Source organism: Saccostrea cucullata, unplaced genomic scaffold, assembly GCF_032062105.1.
Source record: "Saccostrea cucullata isolate Sc308-1 unplaced genomic scaffold, CSIRO_AGI_Scuc_v1 ctg187, whole genome shotgun sequence".
Taxonomy (NCBI): Eukaryota; Metazoa; Mollusca; class Bivalvia; order Ostreida; family Ostreidae; genus Saccostrea; species Saccostrea cuccullata.
The window spans coordinates 95,260-108,371 of record NW_026926399.1 but is presented as its reverse complement, the minus strand read 5'-3'; the positions used below and the strand labels follow the sequence as shown (position 1 = coordinate 108,371).

Below are 13,112 nucleotides of genomic sequence, written 5' to 3'. Positions count from 1 at the left end.
TTTTCTATGGTGTCCGGATAGGGCCATTTGCGTTAGCGCGACATCGCGTTCAGATACTAGTAAACGAGACATCGCGCTAACACAGAACACGCCGTCGCGCCAACGCAACTTTGCACAACACGCCGTCGCGCTAACATAACTTTGCACAACGCGCTGTCGCGCTAACAAACAACACGCCGTCGCGCTAACACAACTTTGCACATCACGCTGTCGCGCTAACATAACTTTGCACAACGCGCCGTCGCGCTAACACACAACACGCCGTCGCGCTAACACAACTTTGCACAACGCGCTGTCGCGCTAATACACAACGCGCCGTCACGCTTACGCACAACACGCCGTCGCGCTAACACAACTTTGCACAACACGCCGTCGCTCTAACACAACTTTGCACAACATGCCGTCGCGCTAACGCAACTTTGCAAGATTCACAGTCTAGTAGGAAGTCGTGTCCGGAAATATAAGACTGCGCATGCTTAACCATATAATGGATGAAATTCTGGATGAGATTGGTCTTGGGAATCTTAAAGGTACGGAAGCGTATTAGGGCCGCAGCAGTATTTTTTTTTTTGATTTGTTATAACAAATTATTAATTTGTTTATACAAATGGATAATTTGTTTAAACAAATGAATAATTTGTTATAACAAATTGATAATTTGTTTTAACAAATTATTAATTTGTTTAAACAAGTTGTTAATTTGTTTAGACAAGTTGTTAATTTGTTATAACAAATTAGTAATTTGTTTAAACAAATTGATAATTTGTTTTAACAAATTACTAATTTGTTTTAACAAATTACTAATTTGTTTTAACAAATTACTAATTTGTCTTAACAAATTAACAATACTGCTGCGGCCCAAATACGCTTCCGTAGAATGCGCAGTCTTATATTTCCGTACAGGACTTCCTACTAGACTGTGAAACTTGCAAAGTTGCGTTAGTGCGACGGCGTGTTGTGCAAAGTTGCGTTAGCGCGACGGCGTGTTGTGTGTTAGCGCGACGGCGCGTTGTGCAAAGTGCGTGTTGTGTGTTAGCGCGACGGCGCGTTGTGCAAAGTTGCGTTAGCACGACGGCGCGTTGTGCAAAGTTGCGTTAGCATGACGGCGTATTGTGTGTTAGCGCGACGGCGCGTTGTGCAAAGTTGTGTTAGCGCGACGGCGTGTTGTGTGTTAGCGCGACAGCGCGTCTATCTGAACGCGATGTCGCGCTAACGCAAATGGTCCTATCCAGACACCATAGTTTTCAGAAGAAAGGTGCATGTAATTTGCAATGTCATTCTGTTGGGGTTGTTTTTCGTATAAAGACCAGGTAGTATATTTCGCTGTAACCACCACCCCCCCCCTTCACTAGTCATATCTCTTGTGTCAATGACTGAGCGGTAAGTCTTTAAGGTTCTTAAAAAGAATAATATTACGCGATGTACTTTTAAAAAGTTGGTTATTTTTTTACAAGTACATGTATATATTAATTGCAGCATTAATTTGTCCAAAAAAAGTTTAATGTTAAAAAGAAAACGTCATTATTAAATTTATGCCAACAGTAAACGGTGATATACCGGTATATGGGGTAACATTGTTTGGGCATTCAGTGTAGTGACTCGGATTTAGTGTAATCACCGCGCACCGGATATGTTGAGGCAAATCACCGCTCGGTCATTGACACGAGATATTGACCAGTGAAGGGGGGTACAACGAAATATACTGCCTGGTCTTTATACAACAGCCCAAACAGAGTGATCTGTAAACACAAAATAAAATTTACTTCAGTTCGATAATAACTACAAGTAAGGATAAAAAAATCTGTTTTCTAAAACTATACATAAACAGTTTTGTCTGTTCCTTATAATTTAAGTAAAGTGCATATATTAAACTTGGGAAGGTTGCATGCTCTAGTTGTCATAAATAAAGAACATATTTTTCATTGTGAATTGTATGAACACGTATATAATTCTGATTTTAATTTAAAATTGTTGAACTTTTTTAGATTTACTAAACGTTATTTATTCTGGAGTTTGTTTTTTCTCGTTTTAACATAAATTTATGTTTTAATTAATAAAAGTCTCATGGGACTTAACAGTAAATACATGTCTGTAATTAGACATGGATCATTTCAGTTTTTATTTTTCCTGTGCCTAAGTGTTCATTTTCTTCTGTTTCTCCTACTTTTATTTTGGCTTATTCGCCTTCATGTTTACTATATAAATAGAGCAACAAATACATTATTAAGACACTTTCAGTGTTTCAAGCTACCGGTATATTCGCCATTAAACTTGGGGATACTGATCATTTTTCGCTAGGGCCTTCATATCACACATGTGTATTTCTTGTGACAAAGACATTTCTTTAGGCACCATAAATTTAGTCTAACTCTATGACTAAATGAGTTAAATTAACCTTTCTGGGTGCCAACATTTTTACCTTGACTTTGGAGTTTGACTTTGATTTGAGAAACTTTAAAGGTACTTGGACACAGATTTAAAGTTATTATTTTCTCTATAATATTACGACTTATATATTTTGATAGCATTTCACACAAAAATTAATTAAAAATCTTATTTCATTTAAAAGATATTGAAATTTCAAATTTTTCGGCGGGTTTGATTGACATATCGTTGCACTCTCACAAATTTAATTTTATTCTTAATCCTTAGGAAAAGTGGCAATCTCGTTTTGTATAAATGAAAAATATTAATACTATAATCCAGAAAATTCAGAGTAGACACGTTCGAAAGCAAAACAAACACACAATATATTGTCAGTCCGTGCAGTTGTGGTAAGCAGACTGTGACGATTGAACGCACCCGGTGAATTCTAAATATAAACAATAACAGAACCCGAGCCCTGTTTACAAAAATTGTGTACATAACACGAGTGTGCTCGATTTGCTAAACTCTGCACGCATCTCTTAGTTCGGAATGACGATACTTGTGAAGGTGTTTTGCTTTCTAACATTTCTACTCTGAATAAAATTATTTTTCTTGATAAAAGTTTTAATATTTCTCATTAAAACACATCAAAATTGCCACTTTTCCTAAGGATTAAGAATAAAGTTAAAATTTGTGAAAGTACAAGGATGTGTCAATCAAACCCGCCAAAAAATTTAAAGTTTTAATAACTTTTAAACGAAATAAGATTTTTAATTAATTTTTGTGTGAAATGCTATTAAAATATATAATTCGTGATATTATACAGAAAAAATGAGAAAATATTAACTTCAAATCTGTGTCCAAGTACCTTTAACGTTCGCTGTGAGCTGCCATACAGGTGCATCAGTGTTTCTCAAAAGTATCTTGTTTTCATCAAAATCAAAAATCAGCTTTCGATATATGTACTTAATTTATTAAAAGTTTATTACATTTAGCATAGGTATTGGCGTATTTTTCGAGGTATTTTACATTTCCAAGCCGAGTTAAATGGAAACATTTTTACATTGGTTTGTATTAACGACTCGTTGCCAACATTACGACCTTCGGATGTTATAACCAGTTTCTTGTTATATGGCATTTGGTGAATGTAACGTCGAAACAGTTGTCCTAATTCCAGTTTAAGTTGCGCATCTTTCGTCAGAATTCCAGTCTAAGTTGCATTTTTGCACTCTATAGAACTCGTGCCTCCGAAGATATAATCTAAACCCTTATCAACCATTAGCGAAATAAATGAACTCTAAGTTATACACAAGGACACATGTCCTACTTCGTTAGTTTCTGTACGGCTATCAGTTATTTAGAAAATATGTCAATTTGTATCAAACAGAACGAGCTGAAGCCACAATGCACCAGTCGTTATCCACATGGAGCCAGATACTATTTTCTGTTATTACCTAACCTACTATATAAATTATAATTAGGCATTTTGAACTGTTTCACGGTTTACTTTATGTTTTTGCGTGATCATGAAACAGTGAACTGTTGACCGGGCCACAGCATGAACTGTTGACTGTTTAAAGCGTCACCGTGATATTCAAGCGTTTTGATGAACACGACGTCACTATTTACCTGCTCTATAATTAATCAAATTTAAATAAAACACACAAACAATCAATTTATTAAGAATTACTTTAAATTAAAAATATTAATTTAATCTTTATATTATGTATTCAGCTAATTAATAGACAAGTATGTGAATTAAAGTTGTGAAAACTTTTTTATTGATTGTTTGTGTGTTTTTATTTCAAATTGATTAATTATATAGTAGGTTAGGTAATAAAACAAAATTCGGCCTCGGGCAACAGTTTCCCAGGTCTCCCCCACTACCGAGGGACAACATTTTGACTGTTTCACCTCGTAGTCATTAAATAAGTGTATACTAGTAAACCGTTACTGCGTAGAAAAAAAAAATCAGTTTTATCCCTCAGACTTGCTTCGGGCTTGTTAAAATCCAGGATGTCTATATAATTTCCACACACTAAAGTTTTTGTTTTGGCAGTCGGTTTATTTTTTCAATTAGAGACGTAAATTTGGAAGGGGAGGGCAGTCAGAAAAGAAAAAAAAAATAACTTGACAAACAACTACAAAAAAGGAAAATTTTCTAGACTCGAAGGAAGGGGATCACTAATTTTTTTTTCCAAACGTACTATATCACCCATTACCCTTATTGGCCAATACTTCAACATAAATTGGGGGGGGGGGGGGGGTGGAGCAACCGGACTTTCAATGAACATTTTCAAAAGTTATAAGTTATGCCCCCCTTTTGATACTACTACCTGTCAATACCAAAAGCAAGCATTCCATCTGTCGAATCCCTTGTTAATATGATGCAATGTCTTGTTCTTTTAATTACAAAACTCTCTCTCTCTCATTTTTAAAGACAATTTTAACTATAATTGCTTAATATTACCAGGGGGCCAATGTTTTATCCTTTTTGTTTAAATTTAACATCGACTTATTTCTAAACGACCAATTCCTGTTGTCTGCAGACTAAAAATGGCAGTGGTATGCAATGAGGGTTTAAAACCTGGTTCTTTTTTTTAGCAAATCATGACCCCACGGCCCCAGCTAATCTTTATCGCAATCCTTTTTTAAAAAATTCAAAGCGAATCGACACACCGGTAACTCAGGCTTTGATATGGCATACAGAAACTACAAAAACTACAAATCAAGAAAGATTCTTGTTACGTGTTGTTAACTTTGGACCATTAGTTTCGATTTAAAAATTGATAAAAATCCAGTTCTATTATCTTGCAGAATATATTTAAACATGATCTACCCTTTAAAAATGATATACACTAAAAAAGCATAGATTATTAAAATTTGTCATCCTGTCCACAATGATTTTAAATACTGATATACATGTAAATGTAAAGCATTTAACGACCGTCAAGTCAATAACCTTCATGCTTATTCCAAACGATCCTAAGGAGCTAAATAAAGTAGATATTTTTTTCATCAACACCCTTCATTATAGTTATTTTAAAGTATAGAATCAGCAGTAAAAATCAACAGAGAAATAACGAGAGCCTGGTACTCATCATAATTTTCGTCTTTAATAATTTTTTAAATTGTTTTTAATTTTTTATAAATTTTTCTTTTCTTTCAGGAAGGCCAAACGGGAGGGGGATTTTCCCCAAACTTCACACCAAATACTAAGCAACAATTTAAAAATATCAGTTTTATAATCAACTTCAATATAATATTTCAGGTCTGTACAAGTTTTGTTACACACATATAAATTCTCTATTTCATATTTCTGTATAAGCTCATATCACTCACACCTCATCTCTATATAGACTTACATCATATCTCATATCTGTACAGGCTCAAATCAAAAACAAATCTTATCTCATTACAGACTCAAGTCCTATCTCACATCTCATCTCTACAAAGGCTCCAATCGCATCTCACTTCTCATCTCATATTTCTGAACTAGCTGCAGAACTGTAGCTCTCCAAAAAAAAAAATATATTGATAGACCGGAGAGCTACAGTGCCACCCATTGAAAAAACTGTATATTTATTGCGCATAGAAAAGTGCGCTGATTTTCGATTTATTTCTCTATGTTTTTAAAAATGTCGTTTCGAAATATTACTAACCGTGTGTTCCTAACATATTCTTTCACTGTTTCCACAACAAAACATTCCTTATAATTGTTTTTAATAGCCCTCCTGGTCCGTAAATTGAGATCATCGAAAATTTCGCCTATTTATACTGCCATTTTGGTTTGCAAGATAATTCGGTCCAACGCGCTTCGTACAGATGTAAACTACAAAAGTAATTGATAGGGAGTAAGGACTTTATTGAAATCTAGCTTTTTTGCAATTGAGGTAAAAATTTGGAAAAATTAATCCAGAAACAGCGCACTTTTTTGTGCACAATAAATATACATTTTTTTCAATGGGTGGCACTGTAGCTCTCTGGTCTATCAATATATATTTTTTCGGAGAGCTACATTTCTGCAACTAATTTCTGAACATGATTACATCACCACTTTCATCTCACACCATATTTTTGTACAGGCTAACATCTCAATTTACATCTCACCTCCATACAGGGTCATTCATACAGGCCATCATCACAACTTACATCATATCTCACATCTCCTCTCTATACAGGCTCACTATTTATATCTCATTTCCCAGTCTCTTGCGTATTACCTCCTACATGTATAGCCTCCCACATAAATCTCAAAACCAAGTACATGTATTTAAATATCTTACAAATCTATTTACATATTATAACCTGTATGCATCATCACATTACCTATACAATCTTCACATCTCTCTATCACTACAACTCATCTCTCTACCCTCTAATATCAGTACACCTCCCATCACTAAGATGGGTGATCACATCCAACAGGAATAGGGCGTATCAGATCAGTCCTAATTTTAGTACTGTGTCAGTATCACCTTTTACCTCCCATTACAACAAAGGGCTGTTGCTCATTTTCTGAAATGCACATATAAAAAATTCTTATTGTTCATTTAAACCAATAAAACTGAGATAGGAATCCTATTTAGAAAATACTTTTTAAAAGATTTTCAAGCCTTATTGTGCTTTACTTCTTCGCCAGCCTCATCATTTCTTCTATTTTTAAATAATAGTGTAATAGCCTCACCCATTTCACTCTCTAGCTGCTGTAGGAATGCTCCATGAGGTCTTTGTCTGGAAGGTGATGTGGGACGGTTGTCCTTAAGGTAGTTTGATATAATGCCATACAAAAGAGGTCTGAAGCAGCAAGAAAGATAACTCATACAGTGTCTGTACAAGCAACAAATTAAGAGCAAGGATTACACCTCTTTAATCTCTATAATCTTCCAAAATTCAGTTGGTTCAATTTGATGGACATTGTTTAACTGGACCTATTTAAGACTCTAAATTTTGTACATAATAATTAATTATCAGTTTCTGTATTATGAACTTGTAACTGTACACACTGTTTTTCTGAAAATGTCCTCAAAAATTGTTATTACAGTTGGATGTTTTCCAATATTTGGAATACATTGTACTACACACATTTTCCAAACTTTTTTTATTAAGGGTTACAGAAATTAAATACAGGTATGTTTTTTATGGATTGCTTCCATTTTAAGAATTCTAAGTTGAATGTACTAAAATACATTGTTTTCTATGTGGTTCAAAATAAAAGTAAGATGTTTGTAGGTCTATCTATTTTATATTAATTTTTGATATACAATATGGTGTATCAATTCACACTTACAAAACTATGTTTCTGTGACAACACTGTCCAATGAATATACATATACTTACACTGACATTGACCTGTAATCTTCCTTGATATTTAATTCCTTTGACAAGAATTCTCTGTCTAATGGTGTTTTAGGTTGTCCTGATTCTGTTAAGAGAAAAAAAAACAATTTAAAATTGTAGAAAATACAGCTGTTGTTTATAATTAAAACAAAATCATGAGTCATGATACATGTACCTTTCAAACTGAGTTCAACATTTAACTGAATAAAGAGGATGAAAAAGAAGCACTTCCTTGTAGTTACATGTACTAATGTGTGCAAATTATTTACTGGTATGTATAAATAAAAAATTCTTTATAAGTCTATTAAATCATAGGTTAAATCAAAATACATGATCATGTAAATCAAGTCCTATTCTCCTGTGAACTCTGTTAAAGCTATGCCACTAAAAGGTGATGTCAAGAGTTACAATGTTTTGGCATTCCCAAGAGAATTGTAATAGCTCATAACAACACTTATGCATAACTCGTCAAAGATATTCTCCTCAAATAGAAAAAATGATGATTAAGTATTTAAGCCTATCAATCACTTTTTCTGCTGATTTTCACAATTCCACATGACATGAACTTACCTGTAACCAACACAGAAGATGAATACTTGTACTTGTTGAAGTCTAAATACTCTCTGATTAGTTCATTGATGATCATATTTTCATTACTAAGAGGTGGTTTCACTTCACTCTGGTCATCTAGAGCACTGAACACTTCTGCCCTGATCCTGGCTTTTATCTGACCAAGCGCACCTCGGTTCTCCAATGTCTCTTTGATCACTGCATAGGTGAAAGAAATATATACAATTGTATATACTTTCCAGTCCAAAATATTAACTAATGAAGCCATTGTATAATTGATCAGAGTGATATACAATGTACAAGGGTATATGTCCCCTCTTTATTCACTAGTAAATACATTTACACATATATCTCACTCTGATCAATCAAAAAGCGGTAACAGCTTAGGCCTAAAAAAAATTTCTTTGCAGTTGCCTACAGACCCTTTGAATGTGCATCTGACCCACACTTTTTCTTATACATAACACAGGCAATAACTTGAACTTGTGACATGACCCGGCGAGTTTTCCTTTGAAGTCAAGCATACTGTAACTGCGATACAGAACACTTTTTGTGGGCGTTTCTTATGCAAATAAGCAGAAACTGTACTGTATCGGCAAAATATCAACGATACAGTACGATGACGGAGAGCTGAATCTGTATACAGACACAAGAATCGTTCAATTCCAATGAAAGCACTGTTAGTATTTACTCAAAATCTGAGGTAAATTAAGAATAAAATTTTACAACGTAAAGTTATTAGTGACGGATTCAAAAATTTAAGAAAGGAAGGAGTGGGACAGTTCACAAATGATTACTTTGACCCCCACAAAAAATAAGTGGAAACTCGTATATTTCGGGGGAGGGGGGGATTTATAACCAACACTATGTATAACGACACTATGTGGTGCTATCGTTTCTTGTTGATAAATTAAAAAGCGTATGTATACAAGTTCAGAAAAAATCATTTACGAAAGCGAAAAAGAAAAAATCTCAAAGGAGTGTTGAGGGGGGGGGGGGCCCCCGTGAGTGCTGGGGTCCCCTTCGGTTACTCTACATTTTATTAAAAACGTGAAGGTAAAATACCCTTCCCCCCCCCCCCCTCCCGCTTTCCTTTCATCTGTTTTCTTCAATTTTTTTTTTATTACGACAGGTGGAGGACATTGTCGGACATTTGCCTCAGAATACGTTTTCCCAGAAGTATTTTTGTTTCAAAAACATTCCCACATGATTCTTATATATCAAAATGTTTTGCATTAAATCGTAGTTTAAATTAAAAAAAAAATGTCGATAACAGCTGAATAGAGAAAAAAAACCTACGCAATCAAATCTAAATTTTTTTTTTTTTTTTTGAAAACAAATTGTATAATGCATCCCCCTAAATAATTATTCTAAAATGATAATACCTGCACGTCCACCTCTCTCGGCATTGCAGTTGTGAATGCTTAAAATGGGATTCTGCAAAATCATCTGATTGGTTGAGAGATATGTACGGAAATACGCATGTAAATTAGTGAGGTCATTAGAAAGGTCATGTCACAAGTCATTTAGAATACTCGTTTCCTATTGTATCAGAGATACAGGGCGGGGCCCGGCTCGAGCTATCGCTCTCGCCTCAAGCCCAGCCCTGTATCTTTGATACAGTAGGAAACTCGTACTCTAAATATAACTTGAACTCACTGCATTTACTGAAGAATTCAGAGACTTCAAAATGTAAACATGGCATGTAAATTTGAAGGGAGAAAAAACGTTGACAAAATTAATTGAATTTTCGACTATATTTGGATTTTTTTTTTTTGATAAAAGGCACATACAATTTTGTTAAGGTTTGTTTTGATTAATTTGGTAGTTATTTTCAGCAAAAACCTTTTAAATTATTCAAAATCATTTTGGAGCAGATCTCCAACGATTTGTTACACTGCAAATATATGGGACGTATTCTAACTGTGGTAAGGGCTTGTCCTGAGACATAGTTAGATTATTCTAACTATGCACACTCCAGAGAGGTTAAAATGTAAACATGATTGAAAACCTTAGGTGACACTGGGTGAGGGCTTGTCCCTAGACACAGGTTATTCTAACTTAAGTCTATACAGTCGTGTGGTTTGAAGTTTGAAGAGACAGATCAAAGCTTACAGTTTAAGCTATGTACACAATTTTACGGTATGCTGTATAATACATTATACAACTGTGTTCATCAAAACAGTGGGACAATAAAACATATTAGCATAGGACATCGTCAGTTTCAAAACTAGCCGCAGAACTGAAGCTCTCCGAAAAAATCATGGCAAGAAATTGGTACTGTGTTTTAGGTGATACTTTTGTAACCTAGGGTACACTCTCTATTTATCCTTTACTTATAGCGAGCTTTGCGACACTCATCATTGAAAGCTCTTAAAGCAACGCCTGGGCAAAGAAAAAATTCAGACTACTGCACATTCGTTTGTCAGATTTTTTTTCCTCAGTAACTCTGGACCCAGGGTTCTCATTAATTTTTAGAGTAGGTGGAGAAAAAGAAAAAGTAGGGGGCACTGTAGACTTGAGGGCAGAAGGCCTGAAGTGAGGGGGGGGGGTGAGTTCGAGAGGGGGGTTCCTCCCTTTTGGCAAGCGGAGGGTTATGGGGTCCTCCCCCATAAAATTTTTAATTCTTACATTGCAGGAGGTGACTTCTGGGACCTATCTGGGCATATTTTGACTTGTTTCATTTGTTCTCAATATGACACTTTTTAGGAGCACATTTTGCTAAAAAAAATCACAGGAGTAGCACACAGCCTATGATGATCTAAACTTCCTTGATTTTTGTAATATGTGGTAAATAAAGATTATTTAAACAAATTTTTGTTGCTTTTTTGTAGCAGTTGTTTAATTAAGGAATGAATTTAATAGCTACCCATTTTATACGGTATAAACTGGGTTGGGGCAGTTTACGCTTTATAAACCGCAAAGCGGTTTATAAAAAAGCGTAAACTGTTCCAACCCAGTTTATACCGTATAAAATGGGTAGCTATTAAATTCATTGCTTATAATTTAATTTTCATTCATTTGATGTTAGAAATAAAGATGACTGTTCTAAGAAAATGACTTAAATTTGTACAAAATTTGAATGTAACGTCAGGCGGATTGATACGTTTTTGACGCAAGTCATTGTGACGTAGGCAACCCATTTTATACGATATAAAATAATTTTTTATCCAATCAAATACATTGTTACAACCAGAATTAAATTATATAAAAATATTAACATTGTTTGGATGTATAGGATACTATAGAGTCTGAGTGTCTGAAGCTTGTTAACTATAGATACATGCACACTGTATTGTCACAATTATAAAAAATCTGCAATTTCATTGAATTCCATTCAGAAGGCACCCTTGTTATTCTTTGTTAGAAAATATTGATGCACCTGTATTTTTCTAGGTAGTTAGAATAATCTAACTGTGTCTTGGGACAAGCCCTAACTACAGTTAGATTACCACATTTACTCGCAATGTAGCAAACAATTGCAAAATCACTCCGAAACAAATTTGAAGTATACAAAAGGATTTGTACTAGAAATAACTTCAAAATTAATTACAAAAAACCTTGTTGAGGTTGTGTATGCCTTTAAACCTAAAGTATAATCCAAATAAAGACGATTATTCAACTAATTTTCACAATTTTTTTCTTGCTTCAAATTTACACACCATGTTTGCATTCAGAACTCTCTGGAATCTTCCTAGGAAGTTCAGCACCGAGTTCAATTTATTGCGTGTATTTATTTTGCTACATAGGCCTAGTGATTGATAGCGATTCCTGAATCATCACCACGATTTTATAAAGGGTATATTAATCAGACAAGAAAAGCATCAAATAACAACAATTTTTATATGTTTACGTTATTCATTCAGTACGTTTAACAAGACAAAGGGGATAACCAAAAACCTCTTCTGAAGTACTGATTTTCTTTACATTTTTTCTTTGATTTTTGAAAGTGAAATAACCGGCGCCATTGTGTAAATAGATGGCGAAATTGCCGGTCGCCTGCAGCACTTAATGAGAACCCTGTGGACCCACAATGCATCGCTTGTTAAAGCTACATTCTCGCGAGAATAGCAGCAAAAGTTCAACTAAAAGTTAACACACCTTGATTTAAAGGATAAATATTGAAGATAAGAGTAAAGGAAATGTTCTTCATTTATTTTCAGCACTGTTAGGACTTCTTTTTTAGTAATGTAACTTACTTACGACGTCATGTTATGTCAGAATCTTAACGCATCAAATGCACATGCTGCTTGACAAGGTCCGATCTAAATTACAACAAAAGAAATATCTGCGCTTGCCTTAAGGGTCGTACCATCAACATATTAAGGTAACAATTAGGATACAGTACAAAACCATTGAAAAATGAAAGAAAATTTCTAAAGGACTGTCAATGTAGCCTGGTAATCTAAAAACGCAGTACCAATATCTTGCCATATCTAGAATATATATATATATTGAAGGACCAAACTGTCAATATGTTTTTTTCGGGAAGCTACAGTTCTGCAGCTATTTTCAAAACATGACCTAACATGCCAGGATTGTTGAGTCCTCTATTCTGTAACATTTAGGCAGATAATTTGTGAATTCCTGGTAGAAACAAAAAGTACCAAGACCATACGTGAATTCTGATCACAATGCACCTTCGTATGCACCAATGACTAAATTTAAATGCATTTTACCATCTTTTAACTCGTGTGTTGAAGCCATTTCCGAAAAGTTGCTTGTGTAAAACGTCAGGAGCACATAGTTTGATGACGTCGTTATTACTTAGTAGCTTGAACATAAAATATTTCGAGAAAATTTTCTATGAACAATATGATTTGTTCAAAAATACT

General features: G+C 34.5%; 1 protein-coding gene across 1 annotated transcript; it reads right to left on the bottom strand.

Moving 5' to 3' along the window:
- Window positions 1-5,463: 5,463 nt before the first annotated feature.
- On the bottom strand, window positions 5,464-13,023 carry LOC134271578 (centrosomal protein 20-like). Its single transcript, XM_062753784.1, has 5 exons — window positions 12,957-13,023; window positions 8,278-8,475; window positions 7,708-7,792; window positions 7,055-7,164; window positions 5,464-6,885 (listed from the first exon to the last, which is right to left on the bottom strand). The coding sequence occupies exons 1-5, from the start codon at window positions 12,982-12,984 to the stop codon at window positions 6,842-6,844; spliced, it is 465 nt and encodes a 154-aa protein (XP_062609768.1). The 5' UTR covers window positions 12,985-13,023; the 3' UTR covers window positions 5,464-6,841.
- Between the last annotated feature and the right edge of the window lie 89 nt (window positions 13,024-13,112).

What these genes read in the sequence shown, in the direction of transcription:
- LOC134271578 (XM_062753784.1), bottom strand. Translation starts at nt 12,984, where the DNA reads ATGGCTTCAACACACGAGTTAAAAGATG. An exon ending in ATCTTCTGTGTTGGTTACAG is followed by an intron (nt 7,793 to 8,277) that starts GTAAGTTCATGT and finishes TTCTCTTAACAG; the next exon opens with AATCAGGACAACCTAAAACA. An exon ending in GCAGCTAGAGAGTGAAATGG is followed by an intron (nt 6,886 to 7,054) that starts GTGAGGCTATTA and finishes TGTGCATTTCAG; the next exon opens with AAAATGAGCAACAGCCCTTT.